Source organism: Camellia sinensis, chromosome 10, assembly GCF_055761805.1.
Source record: "Camellia sinensis isolate YWXY chromosome 10, ASM5576180v1, whole genome shotgun sequence".
Classification (NCBI taxonomy): domain Eukaryota; kingdom Viridiplantae; phylum Streptophyta; class Magnoliopsida; order Ericales; family Theaceae; genus Camellia; species Camellia sinensis.
The window spans coordinates 76,572,279-76,587,075 of record NC_138970.1 but is presented as its reverse complement, the minus strand read 5'-3'; the positions used below and the strand labels follow the sequence as shown (position 1 = coordinate 76,587,075).

Below are 14,797 nucleotides of genomic sequence, written 5' to 3'. Positions count from 1 at the left end.
CCCAAAAAATAATACTAAAATAAAAGTAAAAGTTGAAGAAAAAGGTAACCGAGTAAGCGAACATGAAGGAGATCGAAGGAAAATCGGATAAATTATAAATATATTTCTTAAGATTTGATTAAAACACGAATCATTTTTCTGATTTTAAAAATTATATTTCACCTGTAAAATTTCTAATTTGATAAAAAAATTGCCCTTTTATCAATAAATCATGAAGTCAATCAACCATTTTTAATGATGTTAGAAATATATTTCAATTAATAATTTAAGTAATTTATTATGATATAGGAAATCAATTATAAATTTTATTTTTTCAGTTAATTCTGTTAAATAAAAAATTATGATAAGAGAATATTTGTAATTTTTTAAATCACAAAGAACAATCTATACTTTAAGTAAATCTTGATGGTATATTTGTAAGTTACCCAAAATCTTAGATGAAGCTTCCATCCAGTTCAGAAATTGGATTAAAGGATCCAAATAAAGAGATGCAGATTTATTCGGAGTCCACTTGATAATCTGAATAATTTATCTTTTAATGTTTTTCAAGTATTTTATTCATATAAAAAAAAATCAAATTCGTGAGATTGGATAACATTATCTTAAAAAAATAACAGTTTATTTTCAAAAGAGATTTTAATCGATAAATCTGATTTAGAAGTGTTCTAAAACAAGAAGTCCATGAATGAATTTTTTAATCCACTTAGTTCCATGTATTTATACTTTTATTCCACATAGTCATTTTTCTTGATTTATACTATTTTCTTAAACTCTTATGCCCTTATATTTAATGTTGGGGAAGGAGAGAGAAGGGAAAAAACCAAGGCATAGGAAATTTCATACATAAATTAAATAACATTGATGTTATTATTTTATATTATTATATAATGTGAATATATTTTTAATTAATAACATTAAAAATAATGTGAACATTCTCTCTCAGGATGTGAACGTTCACAATTCCTTTCTGAAAAATTCTCTCTCATCTAATGTAGTGATGTGATGTGAACGTTCACAATATGTGAACCTTCTTATTTTTAATTGACAATAAATTAAAAATAATGTGAACATTCTCTCATCTGATGTGAACGTTCACAACAACTTTTCAAAAAATTCTCTGTCATCGAATGTAGTGATGTGAACGTTCACAACATGTTATATTTTTAATTGACAACACATTCTTCTTTACAACATGTAGTTGTATGAACGTTCACAACATGTGAATATTTTCTCTCATCTAATGTAGTGATATAAACATTTACATTCGTATGTTTTAGTATGAATATTCACATCATGTAATTGACAACACAATGAGAAAATTCATTTCAAATTAATGTGAATATAATGATGTGAATATTTATTTCAATTTCATAATGTGAATATTCACATGATATAATTGACAACACAATAATAAAAATTCATTTCAAATTAATATGAATATAATGACAGTCAACATCCTGATGCATGTGAACCATCAAAATATAATGACAATCAACATTAAATATCAACATTAATAGGGGGCAAGAGAGATTGGGGGTGTTTTGGTCTTCTTAACTTAAATAGGATCTAATGGAATAGTGAAAAAGAATATAAATTAGATGGAATAAAACTCTTAGCAAGAGGACTTATCAAAAAAGCTCCCTTTTTTAAATCATACTTATTGCTTATTTTTTAAGGGGTCATTTGGTAATGACTTTTTTAGTTAGTTTTTTGACTTTTTTAACTTTTTCAACTTGAAACTTTTTTATTTATTTGGTTTTCTTATTTGGCTTTTTAACTTTGGAATGACAAACTTTTTTGTTCTTTTGTAATTTTTGACTTTTTTTTATTCTTTTGTGATTTTTTAGCTTAGGAAGAAAACCAAATCCGGACTTAGAGTAAATCAAACTTTGTTCATTCGTTTAGGAGTATAACTGAGTGAAAGTGGGTCTATCCGACTGATCTCAACCACCCGTCCATATCGTCTCGTTTACTTTGAACCTCCTAAAGGCTCATATATTGTGATACATTAGGAAAAAGAATCAATAGAACAGGGAGAGGGTACACTTTTAAAAAACTCTAAAACATAAGACATTCACCTTCTCAGAAATGATTATCATCAAAAACAAAAAAAATATATCTTGAATTTTTAACAATTATGTTGAACTTTTTCACATTGATTTACCATTTTTTTAGTAGTTTGTAGCTTATTTATCAACTTATTTACAGTTTCTTATTGGGGTTGGGCTTCCCTCCAGTCCGTGATCAGATTGGAGGGTACTGTTAGACCCGTGAGAACCCACCACAGGTACCGTTTTGATAATCCGAACCGTTCAACGTGTAAAACTTGTCGAGTATTATATGCCTGTAAAAAATCACGTTGATCGGATAATCCGAACCGTTCAATGTGTAAAATCTGCCTTTTTTTATATACAAAACTGATTTGATCATATAACTATCGATATCCGATCAATGTAATTTTTAATAGACATATAGTACTCAATAAATTCTACAAATTAAATAATTCAAATTATTGAAATAGGATCCATAATGAACCGTCACAAACCCAACAATATTCTTTAATCTAATTACGGACTAAAGGAAAACCAGCCCTTCTTATTGTTCTTCTACATTTTAAATATTATTTTAAGTGTTAAGAGTTATTGGAATTATCACTTATATTATATGAGCTAAACTTGAGTGAGATAGAAAAATGGTACAGAATAAATCTAGAACACTATTGAACGTGTGATTCTGGCCACATCTGAATATGATAAAAGATTAGGATAAATTATTAATAGCTCCTAATATTTAGATTGTTTTTGATCAAATTTTATTAAAAATAATTCGTAATAAAATTGTCATTAAAAATATTTTTTTTTTTGAAAATTTTTGCATATATTGTCAAAAATTAACAATTAGTTATTTTTTTTATCACGAGTTTTATAAATTGTCGCCAAAACTTATAATTAGTAACTTTTTGTGACGAATTTTTTAAACCGTCGTTGAAATATGAAAATTAATAAAAAAATTTGTGAATATTTTTTTTTTACTGTCGCTAAAATTTATAATTAGTGATATTTTTTATAACAAAATTTTTAAGTTGCCGTTGAAAATTAACAATTACTGACTTTTTTAATAGTATTTGACAAAAAATTCTATTAATTATAATAAAACTTATTAGAAAATATTTTTCACATATTAAAACGTACATGTAAGTCTCTCAAAAGATTACACATGAGAGAAACACACAACATTGAAAACTTTTTACTCAAAATTAATTGATGTTATTAGCCAGAGCTCTAAAGTATATATGAACAAAATTTGAGTGTTTGAAAGAAGTGATAATGTTGTACTCCGGTTCGAACCCTCGGCGGCCTGCGGCGCGTAGGTGAGCTCCATACAGTGCCCTGGTGGTGGGTCCCCCACATGGTGGGAGTTAATTCCTAACTGACAACCGGTTACCCCACAGGAGGCGTGATGACACCTCAGATCCCTTTTTTCATGATAAAAAAAGAAAAAAAAAGGTGATGATCACAAATAATATATCAAATTGTTTTCTTAGATATGATGCACGTGGATGAAGATTACATTTCGGATATGATCTTTCTGGGGACCCAAAAGCTTTTTTTATTTACGTTAATCAATCATCAGTAGGAGTTTTAAGCATATTCTTTGCCAGCACTTTTATTCTTGATGACTACCAGCACTAGCTTAGACTTGTCTAGTACTAATATAAATTATTGGCGAAGGGTATGACTACCAGCACTAGCTAGACTTGTCTAGTACTAATATAAATTATTGGCGAAGGGTTGGATAATTTCAATTGAACTAAACCCTTTGCCAGCTATCACATACTTGTCCATGGCCCTTTTGCTAATGAAAGTGACATATTATTATTATTATTTATTTTGAGTGTATATATTTCTGTTTATAGTTTATGAAAAAATAATTTAAATAAACTATTATTATAAAATTGAAAAAAAGATATTTGTGCATTTAAATTATGATTTTTTAAAGTGGGTCCATTGTGTTTATTTTCTTTTTATTCTCCCCCTTAAAAAATGTCCCCAAATTAGTCACTTATTGGCCACAAATGGACAAGAAAACAATATCAAAATGACACAAGGTAAAAAAGAATATATATATATATATATATTGTGAAATGTTTGGATAATTATCAAAAGAGATATCATTTTGATTCAAGATAAGAAGATAAGATTGATGGAACAAGGTAGAATAATGGAGATGAGGATGAACTAGGATTGTAATGCCCTCAAGTTTATAAACAATAAATTAGATATGATAAATATACCCAATATGATTAAAAAAAACAAAAAAACAAAAAAAACAAAAAAACAAAAACAAAAACAAAACAAAACAAAAACACTTGGAAAGGGAATTTATTAAAAAATAACAAATATATATATATATATATGAGGGACATGCGAATAAATTTAGGTACTCAGATCATAAATCCAAATTTAGATTTTTTTGGTCCAAAAATGCACGCCCAAAATACTATATTCATAAGGACATGTTTTAATGAAAAGACCAAGCTGCCCATGATCAACACATGGTGTTTGTTGAACTCTTTATAATCAAACCCATCTCTCTCTATATATATATATATCGGTTCAAATTTTTCAAGAATACTGAATAATCACCCTTCTTTACAAGCCCACTCTTTCCTCATCTCTCCTTTCTCTCTCTCTCTCCTCTCTTCCTTTCTTTCCCTTTTTCTACTTTGATCATGATCTCCAATCCAAACCCAAATCTGAATCCAAATCCAAATTCAGAGTAAGAATCGCATTCAAGTTCATCAACAAAAAATTAAAATCCGCCACTCCACGACGGTGTTACCTACCTCCTTTACCTTCTTCCTCATCTTCCATAGTATTAACTCGTTCACCATCTTCTTCAAGACTTCCCACTTCACAAACTCTCTTATCGACCCATTCCATGTCTCCACCCTCAACTTCACATTCATATCCTCCACCACCATCCTCGTATTCAGGTGTTACTCCTTCATCATTGGCCACCTCAGTATCGAAACCTCCACGTATATACTCTCAAACACTAAGTTCCAACCATAGTGAACTAGAAACCCTTGAACGCTCTCGTGCTCTAGTAGCTCTCTTTGGTTCACCCACTCTCTCACCACCATTCCACTCTTTTTTACTTTCTCTTCGAACCCATCACCAAGTTCTAATTCATTCCTCCTCCCAACCACAAAAAATTCACTTTTGATTTTTCCAACCTAGTTTTGATCTCATTGAACTGTTCCGATGATATCTCGGCTTCAGACCCAAATGCAATGTAGAGAACAAAGCATCCCTAAGCTAGCTTTTGGTGTAGCCATTGCACCCACGGTGGTTTCCAGAGAGGTTCGAGTTCGACCTGTGGTAGCTCAGCCAAGCAAAGAGGTCCAACAGACTAGGATTTGGGAACATCATTTTGATTTCAGTAGTCTAAGTGTAGAGATCTCTCAATGGCATTTCAATTCTTCCTCCATGTTCATCGCCTTCGTTGTTCCTGTTTTGCCCAAGGCCCTTGCTTCTCACTCACTTGATGATTTGTTCCCTCCTTAAACCCCTATTTATGCACAAAGTTTTGGGGATAATTTGGTAACTTGGCCATGGTAACTTGCTTGCAAGTTGGCTTGCAAGTTGCCTCTCCAAAATCTATGCAAAGAAGTTAGCAAGCTTCTAGAATATACAACTTGCCCACTTGCTCTTCTAGAATCTGAACCAACTCACTGAGTTAACTCAATGTGTTAAACAACTGAGTTAACTCTATTCGACAAATCTCTACCTTGGTGAGAATTCTCCATTCAACTTTAGTGGCCACTGCATTGTACCTTAAGGTACTTACTGTCGAGAGATATTGGTGAAGTCCAAGAAGTGTTTGAACTTGATCCCGGATACCACCTTAGTGAGCATGTCTACAGGATTATCTATAGCACCAATCTTCTGAAGCAAAACAACCCATTCATTTACTATTTCTCAGACGAAGTGGAATTGGACATCAATATACTTGATGCGGGAATGATGGACTTGATTTTTTGCTAAACAAATGACACTCTAGCTATCACAATAAACCTCCACGTGCTCCTGTACAATCTTCAAGTCCTCAACCAATCTATGTAACCAAACAGCTTCTTTGAATGTTTTCTGTTATTGCCATGTATTCTGCCTCTATAGTAAACAAAGTCATTGTTGGCTGAAGCATTGACCTCTAACTTACAGGTTCTTTAGCAAGGTAAACAAATACCTTGTTGTCGACCAGCATTTGTCCAAGTCACTAGCATAATTTGAGTCCACATATCCAATCAGATTTTGTCTGGGCCTGCAATCTCTCTAGAACTTCAATCCCAAATCAATTGTGCCATGTATATACCTTAGGATCCATTTCACTGCTTGCCAGTGACCTTTTCGTAGATCATGCATATACTTATTCACTATACTAACAGCATGTGAGATTTCAGTCCTTGTACACACCATAGTATACATCAATGCACAAACTGCATTGGCATATGGAATTTGAGCCATATGCTTGAGCTCTTTTTTTGTGCTCTAAGACATCGAAACACGAAGCTTGAAATAATGGGCCAACGATGTACTCATAACTTTTGTTTTCCCATTTATGCCAAATTTATCTAATACCTTTTTCAAATACTAATTTTGTGTCAGACAAACTGTACCATTTTTCCAATCTCTCTTGATCTTCGTACCAAGAATTTTCTTTTCTTCTCCAAGATCCTTCATTTCGAACTCTTCTGCTAACTGTGCATTGAGTTTGTTAATTGGTGTATTCAAAAGTTTTGTTGGACAAAGTTGGTTTCATGACAGATTTAAAAAACAAAGCTTTGGAGCAATTTTTTCGCAACCTGGGTTCTTTGATATCAATTTGTTGTGCCCAAGGCCCACAAACAAACACAAACAAGAAACCAAACAAAGAATACACAAAGATTTATGTGGTTCGGCATATCGCCTAAGTCTACGGCAGTGAAATTTTCACTAAACTGAATAAAGAAATTATAAGGCTTTGTCTCTCTCCAAACCTTACCTCACTTTCTTTCTAACACTCTTGGTGAAGGCTTCATGCTCTTTACTTGCTTGTTCTTGCTTCTAACTCACTTGATGATTTGTTCCCTTCTTGAACCCCTATTGATACACAGTTTTGGGGACAATTTGGCAACTTGGCCATGGCAACTTGCTTGCAAGTTGGCTTGCAAATTGCAAATTTCTTTGAGTTGGGAAAAAATTTCTCTGAGTCGAATTTTCTCTATGAAAATATTAAAGAATCTTAACTACTTTGAAAGTATTGTATGTCATTTATCTTATAAAATCTTAATATTAAGGATCTTTAAAAAAAATCCTCATTACAAAATCGAGTATTTTGAAGTGATTATAAGATGGTCACATATGCTTCCTCCTGCCCTTCATTTCTCTGCCATTAGATGAGTTGTAATCTTTATCTCGATTGGTCCCTACATTTTTAAGATAACTGAAGGGCAATTAGTTCCTAGTCCAAAAATTCAACCAAACTCATTTCTTTAAAAATAAATGGTTGATCTCGGCCTAAGTTTAATACTTTTTTTTTTTTCTTTTCTATTCAATATTTTAGAACAAGCAATGCTAACGTTTAGACTAGGAATTGCATTTTTCACAAAAAAACAAAAAAATAAAAAATAAATTCTTTTTATCATATCTCTTTAGTTACAAGACTAGAGCTTAATCAATTAAAACGTTGCCAAACAAACATTTTTCAAAAAACTAACTAGTAAGTGCCACAAAATAGGGGCCGAATTAGTGACTTTTGTCAGATTGGTATAGTATTAGCTAAAAATTATGATATGATTTGGCTTATTGAAACTGGATTTGTTATGCAAAGGCATATCTAAACTTAATTTTTTGTTAATGCCCACTAAATCTATTATGTAAATATGGTTAATAGCACAAGTTGGATAACACGGCTAAATAAAGCTCCAAAATGTTTTCATTAAAATGAGAAAGAATGATAATACATGGAGAGAGTTCACAACAAAAATGTCCATGCTAATCTTGTTCTATGTATTCATGCCCTCCAGCTAGAAATAAAATATAAAAAGTAATAATAACAAATGAAAGGTGGATGGTAACAATAATGTGTGTTAATAACTCTTTGTATTTATGCTCCCTATTAGAAACTATGGGCGCTTATAGAGGTAGATCTCTCGATCGTGGAGTGGTTGTAGTGGTCTTGCATTTTCCTCTGCGTACTGCAAATGAAATCAATCATGAAATATATGTCAATGCCTTCATTAATTTAGAACTATTGATATGAAACATAATGATAGCAAGTTTAAGCAATAATTACTTATTACAATCTATATATCATAAATTAAATCAACAAAGAAGTAATTTGAAAATAAAATGTTTGGATCCGATTTATTTTGAATGTATTCCACATTACACAAAATTTGAATCTATAACCTATACTTCATTTTTGAGATATTTTCAAAATATGTTATTGAAATGTATAGTTTTTTTTTTTTTTTTTTTTCAGTAATGAAGTAATTATTTGCAAAGTTTAATTAGATATTTTGGGGAAAAAATTGTGTAGTTAACGAGTGAACAAAAAAGCCTTTGTTAATGAAATTTAAAATGATTGTACGTTTTTATTGCACATACTATTGTGAAAAAAATATAAAACAATTTCAAACATGTTACTACTAAGTTTGTTTAGAACATTCGTTTACAAAATTCTTAAAAGAGTTTACTAGCACAAAAACTTGTACAATAGAAAGAGAGGATGCGACTATTGTGTAAATTACAAGTAACATAGTTGTAACTACTTACATCATGAACAGCCTCTCTGAGTAACTTCACTTGTTCTCTTGAAACAGTCATCACCTAATTCAAAATAATTGAAATTTTGGTTAAAGACGTCATTGTACATGCTTTGACAGAGAAAATGACCAGGTAAAAGCTTATGGCTAGTTAGGAACTTCAACGGTTAATGAGGAGCCTTACCTTTTTATTAATGGTCCAAACAACACCTTCAGTGCAAGGAGGAACAGTGAGTGATCCCATGTATCTGTAATATCTTTTGCCACCCATTTTAATTTCTCTTGGATCAATCACCCCAGAGTGTCTCTCTTCCTTCTTATCAATCATATCTGATATATTCCTCATCAACTGAAAATCAAAGTTAACACAACCCATTAGAAACCAAAAAAACAAAAAAGAAACAAAATTATATAAGGCTTAGAATCTAAATTATACATTATTGTTTGGGGCAAATTATGACGGTAGTCACTATAATTTCAAATGGCTTGATTTTAACTTTGAATTTATGACTTATTTCGATTTGGTTCAATTGCTTACAACTCTTAGTATTTTTTTTTTATTTTTTTTTATGGAAAATATGCACGTAAGTGATATTTATGATATTTTTAAGAGCAAAATTATAAATTTACTCAAGTCAGTGAGTTAATTTCAACCAATTCAGTGATAATTTTCTATCAAATTGACACAAAATCTAAAATTAAAGATCAAAATTGAATCAATTGAAAGTATAGAGACCAAAATGACGTAAGAAACAAAATACAAGGACTACCAATATAATTTGTCCTATTTTTTAAATAAAAAAAATTAATCAATACAAAGTAAAGTGGTGTAAGAAACATGACCAAGTCCAACCAATGAATATAGTTGGTTGCTTTGACAAACTGGGTGGGCAATGTACAGAAGGATCTATTCCTCGTTTAAGAAACATGACCAAACCTAACCAATTTTTCCAAAAAATGTCACCTAGAAATTAATTAAGTCCAAAATAAGGACAAGGTTTAATGAATGTCATTATTGAAGGAAAATGCTATAAAGTTCTAAATTTTCTATCAAATAAATGACTAAATGTTTCACGTTTGTGTGTTTTGTGATTCACACCTATTTGAGACATTTGATTATTTGGTATTTTTAACATTACCCTTCCTGACAAGCTTACAAGATTTTCATAGTTGATATAATGTGTGAAATTTGACGAAGTAGTCAAAGTTTAAGGAAAAAAAGAAGAAGAAAAGATTGTCATTTGACATCATGCTCTGCCCATGCTTGTGAGGTTTGATAATGAAGATGATTACCTGAGATAGAAAAGAGTCAGGCCGACCAATCCTGTAGAGGACCCCAATAACAGCAATCTTATCCTCTCCGTTCTCTTGTGGGCTTACATGTACCAAGTGCAGTTCCATGGCATACCTATTATTATTATTCACAAACATTAATTGTACCCTTCCTTCCCTAGTTGTTGATACATACTAAAATACTACTATGAGAGAGAGAGAGAGAGAGAGAGAGAGAGACCTTCTGCCATTGATGGAGTGCTTTGAAGGGGAGTGCCAGTGGCCTTGTTGGAGTAGGTACTCTGTGCCATTGATCTTAATTGATCCAGCTTCACCAACTGTCCATTGAACCTACATATATGGACATGAAATTTAGTATAAATATAAAAATGTAGCTAGTTACTTCAACAACCCATGTAACAAAAACATGAATTCATGTCTTCTGTCAACAAATGAAGATCAATTGCATTGGAGGGCTCATATTTAAAACTATGGTTGGGGTGGGGGGTTTATAATTTCTTTCTCACCGATATATCATGGCCTCTGTTCTTGACAGTTGCATTGGAAGGCTTGTAATTACTCACTAACTCCCTTGATTTTCTGATTATTTTCACCCTCCTATTCACCATATCGATTGGAGACTGCATTTCTCCATGCTTACCAGCTGCCCATTCTTCCTTTATCTCTCCCCATCGCTCCGGACCCTTTTCGCTTCCTTTGGCATAATCAAACTCTTTCTCATCCTCTGCACCATTCAATTCACACATTGAATACATCAAAACCAACAATACTTATTGGTATGGAACAAAAATCAAATGAATTGAAAACAATCAAGCACATATATGTGTGTAGGCCATTACCAACTTCTTGAGCTTTGACTGATGTTGTTTGCCAGAAAAGAAGCAAAATGAGAATGGATCCCAAAATGAAAATGGAGTTGCTTTGTTGCTTCATGTTTGAATTTGACGGGTGAAGTATATTGAAGGTGAAAGAGGGTGTGAGAGATTGATCAGATTGTTTGATAAGAGATTGTAAGATCAGAGGCCTCTCTTATGTCTTTATATATAATACTGCACATAAGGGTCTTTATTTATATCATGTGGTGATGGAAAGGGGAGTTTCCTCCAAGGTTCTTGAATTCAACATGTAGTGTGTGAACATAGAAATATGTATATATAAAAGTGTGTGGCCACAATGTTATTTATTTATTTATTTTAATGTAAAATTATTATTTGAATAGTATGAAAAGGAAAACGAGTAAGCTAAGCTGAACATAAAAAATAACAAAAATAAAAGTAAAAGTTGATGAAAAAGGTAAACGAGTATTCAAGATTGATGGAAAATTAGATAAATTACGAATACAACCCTGATTTGATTAAAATATGAGTTATTTTTTTTTATTCTGGAAATTATATTTCACTTTTGAGATTTCTAATTTTATAACAAATTGTCCTTCTATTAATAAATTATGAAGTAAATTAATAATTTTTAATGATGTTAGAAATATGTTTCAATTAATTTAGATAATTTTATTATTGTATAGAAGAGTAATTATAAATTTCATTTTTTTAATTAATTCTGTTAAATAAAAAATTACGATAAAGAGGTGTTTGTAATTTTTCAAATCACAGAAGACAACCTATACTTTAAACCTCAGAGGTATATTTGTTATTTACCCAAAATCTTAGATGAAGCTTCCGTCCAGTTCAAAAATTGGATTGAAGGATCCAATTAAAGGGATGCAGATTTATTCAAAGTCTACCTTGATAATCCGAACATTTTATCTTTTAATTTTTTTTTTGAGTATTTTATTCATATAAAAAAAATATATCAAATTCATGAGATTGGATAACATTATCTTAAAAAAATAACAGTTTATTTTTAAAATCATACTTATTGCATATTTTTTAAGAGTAAATTATACTTTGTCGCTTTATGTTTATTCATTTTTTCACTTTGGTCTTTTAAGTTTATTTTTTCTCACTTTGATTCTTCATGTTTCAAATTTTTCTCAATTTTCTCTAAAATTTAACCTATGTCCAAAATGAGATAAAAAATGATAGATTGAAAGTCATATGGCATAAAAATATTTTATTAACACATTTTACACAAACTCAAACTCCAATATGATAATATATTTTTTAAATTATGTGATAGTTCACATGATATTTTTTTGTCTAATTTTGAACCAAAAATAAGTTTTAGAAGTAAATTGTGAATAATTTGAAACATGATGGGCAAAAGTAGGAAAAAACAAACTTGAAGGGCCACACTAAAAAAATGCTAAAACATAAAAGGGACAGAGTGCAATTTACTCATAGCAACCTTCCAAAATCTTCCTCCTGTTAAGATTAAAAATATTATACATATATATATATATATAATGCATTCCAAATCATCTACTCCCTTCTATGCATCTTTCTCTGTCTCCTTAAATTTTATAAGTTTGTGATACCATCTTTGCTGATAGGAGTGTAAAAATGGCTCGTGGCCTCTAGGCGGCCCGAAGCCCGTCTGCGGCTTATGGGCTGGGCCCAAGCCCAACCCGTGACCCTGGGCCTAGGCCTAGGCCATAATTTTGAAGCCCAGCCTGCTTAAGACTCACTCAAAGCCCGCCCGAGGCCCAATGCATTTTTTAGTAGAAAATAATAAAATTTTGATAGAAAAAATAAAAATAAAAAACAAAAAAATTGTTCAAGCCCGTCCAATCTACCGGACCGAATACCCCCCGGGCTTGGGCCTAATTTTCTGACCCTTAGACCGACCCGAATTTTGGCTGAAGCCGGCGAAACCCAACATAGGCTCGGCTGGGTCAAATTTACACCCCTATTTGCTAATATGGACAATTGCATAAACCAATAAAATGTAAGTGAACAAAGAAAGGAGTATAAAAAAGAACAAAAGATCTTGATTCTCATAGACGGTCATGTTATAGTACAGGTTATGACATTTGTATGATTGATTATTGCAACTGTCATATTCAAATTCTTTATAAGTTACAACTAAAATAAGAGATGTAATTAAACACAATATAAGTATAACTAAAAACTTTTTTTTCATCATAACAAAAATATTGTCAAAACAATTAATCATAATTAACTGAGAGCAGATGGTTACATACTCCCACATAAATTTCCATAGATTGCTTTGCTATCAAAAAGACTATAAATCCAGAATTATTTACTCAAAATTTATCAAGAATTGAGAGGCTTCTCTCCAGTGCACTGTGTGGACTGAATCATACTGTTGGGTTTGTGGGACTTACTAAGGGTCTCGTTTCAATGATCTGAACCGTTCAATGTGTAAAGTTCTTCGAGTACTTTATGTCTGAAAAAAAATTATGTTGATCGAATATTTGTAGTCCCTTGATCAAAACATATTTTTGTCAATGACAAATATGATTTTAAAAATATATTGTTAACAAAAATGTGTTCCGATCAAGTGGCTACTGATATCCAATCAATGTGATTTTTTGCAGGCATGAAATACTCGACAAACTCTACATATTGAACGGTTTGGATCAATTGTTCAAATTCATTTCACTCATAAATCTTATAATTTATCAATATAATCTCCACCACAAGTACTCACTGTGAGTGAATTCTGAACCCTAGCTTTTTTGTTATGCTACAAGCAACAAAAATGAAGGACCGCTCAGCTAGAATTCCATTAATACGGTTAAAGACCTGGAAGGGTAAGGTCAATTTGGTTGTATAAATGCCTCACCAAATAAAATAAAATGTTGTACCTTGGCGTACTTTGTTTTTCATTTTGTATTTTTCAATATAAAATAACAATAAATCAAAATTAAAATAACAAAAAAAATTATCAGTCTTATATTATTCGGAAAGTTGTTATAAAAATTAGTGCAAAGTTGAGTGGGTCCTTACCTTTTTTTAAAAAAAATAAAATAAAATTGATAAAAAATGATTTTTAACTTATTTATCAAAAAAGTTGTCAAAATGTTACTAAGATTGGTATTGACTGGATCTCATATGATTTTTAATCAAAATAATCACAAGCTAAATTTGAATAATTTAATTTTTTATAATACATAAAATGAAATTAATTCTAGTAATAAATTATTCAAATTTCATTTGAAGCATAACAATTTGTTAGATATATTGAAATTTTAGATATTTACATAACTACTAGATCTCAATTAACATTTTTAAATAATAGAAGAATAAATGTTGTAGATATTATGCATCCATGAACTTACTATAAGCAACAATAATAAAGGGACCCCTCAAATAGTGAGTTCCATTAATAGGGTTACAGACCTAAAAAAGTAAAGTTTGATCACCCTCAACAAAAATAAATAGGGGACTTACCAGCCGGTCCCATGAAAACAAATTAATACCCAACAAGTCCTGCCCTATTTCAGTTTTCAATTTTAACCCTCAATGTCACACCACACGCGTGAAGCAAAGAAGATATCACGAGCTCTCCCCTGAGCGCGTGACACACATGCTCCTTCTCAATTGTTTTGATTTAGAAACTATTCTGAGGCGATTTGGAAACCATTCTGAGGCAATTTGTGATTTGGAAATCGAAACAAACGAAGAGATTTTCCCTAAATCTTCCATCGTTTCCAAAGAAATCACCTCTGTTTCGATCTATATTCTGATTCTGTCACGACCCCAAACCCGCCCCCGTGGGTTGAGGACATAACCGACCAGTAATCAGGAGATTACCTACGGCCTCAAACCA

At 31.4% G+C, this 14,797-nt stretch overlaps 1 protein-coding gene across 1 annotated transcript; it reads right to left on the bottom strand.

Moving 5' to 3' along the window:
* Positions 1-7,958: 7,958 nt before the first annotated feature.
* On the bottom strand, positions 7,959-11,154 carry LOC114315997 (carbonic anhydrase Nec1). The gene is made up of 7 exons (XM_082891671.1): positions 10,945-11,154; positions 10,612-10,829; positions 10,326-10,435; positions 10,106-10,220; positions 8,997-9,161; positions 8,823-8,876; positions 7,959-8,242 (listed from the first exon to the last, which is right to left on the bottom strand). Exons 1-7 carry the CDS (start codon positions 11,036-11,038, stop codon positions 8,171-8,173), a joined length of 828 nt encoding a protein of 275 aa, XP_082747797.1. The 5' UTR covers positions 11,039-11,154; the 3' UTR covers positions 7,959-8,170.
* Between the last annotated feature and the right edge of the window lie 3,643 nt (positions 11,155-14,797).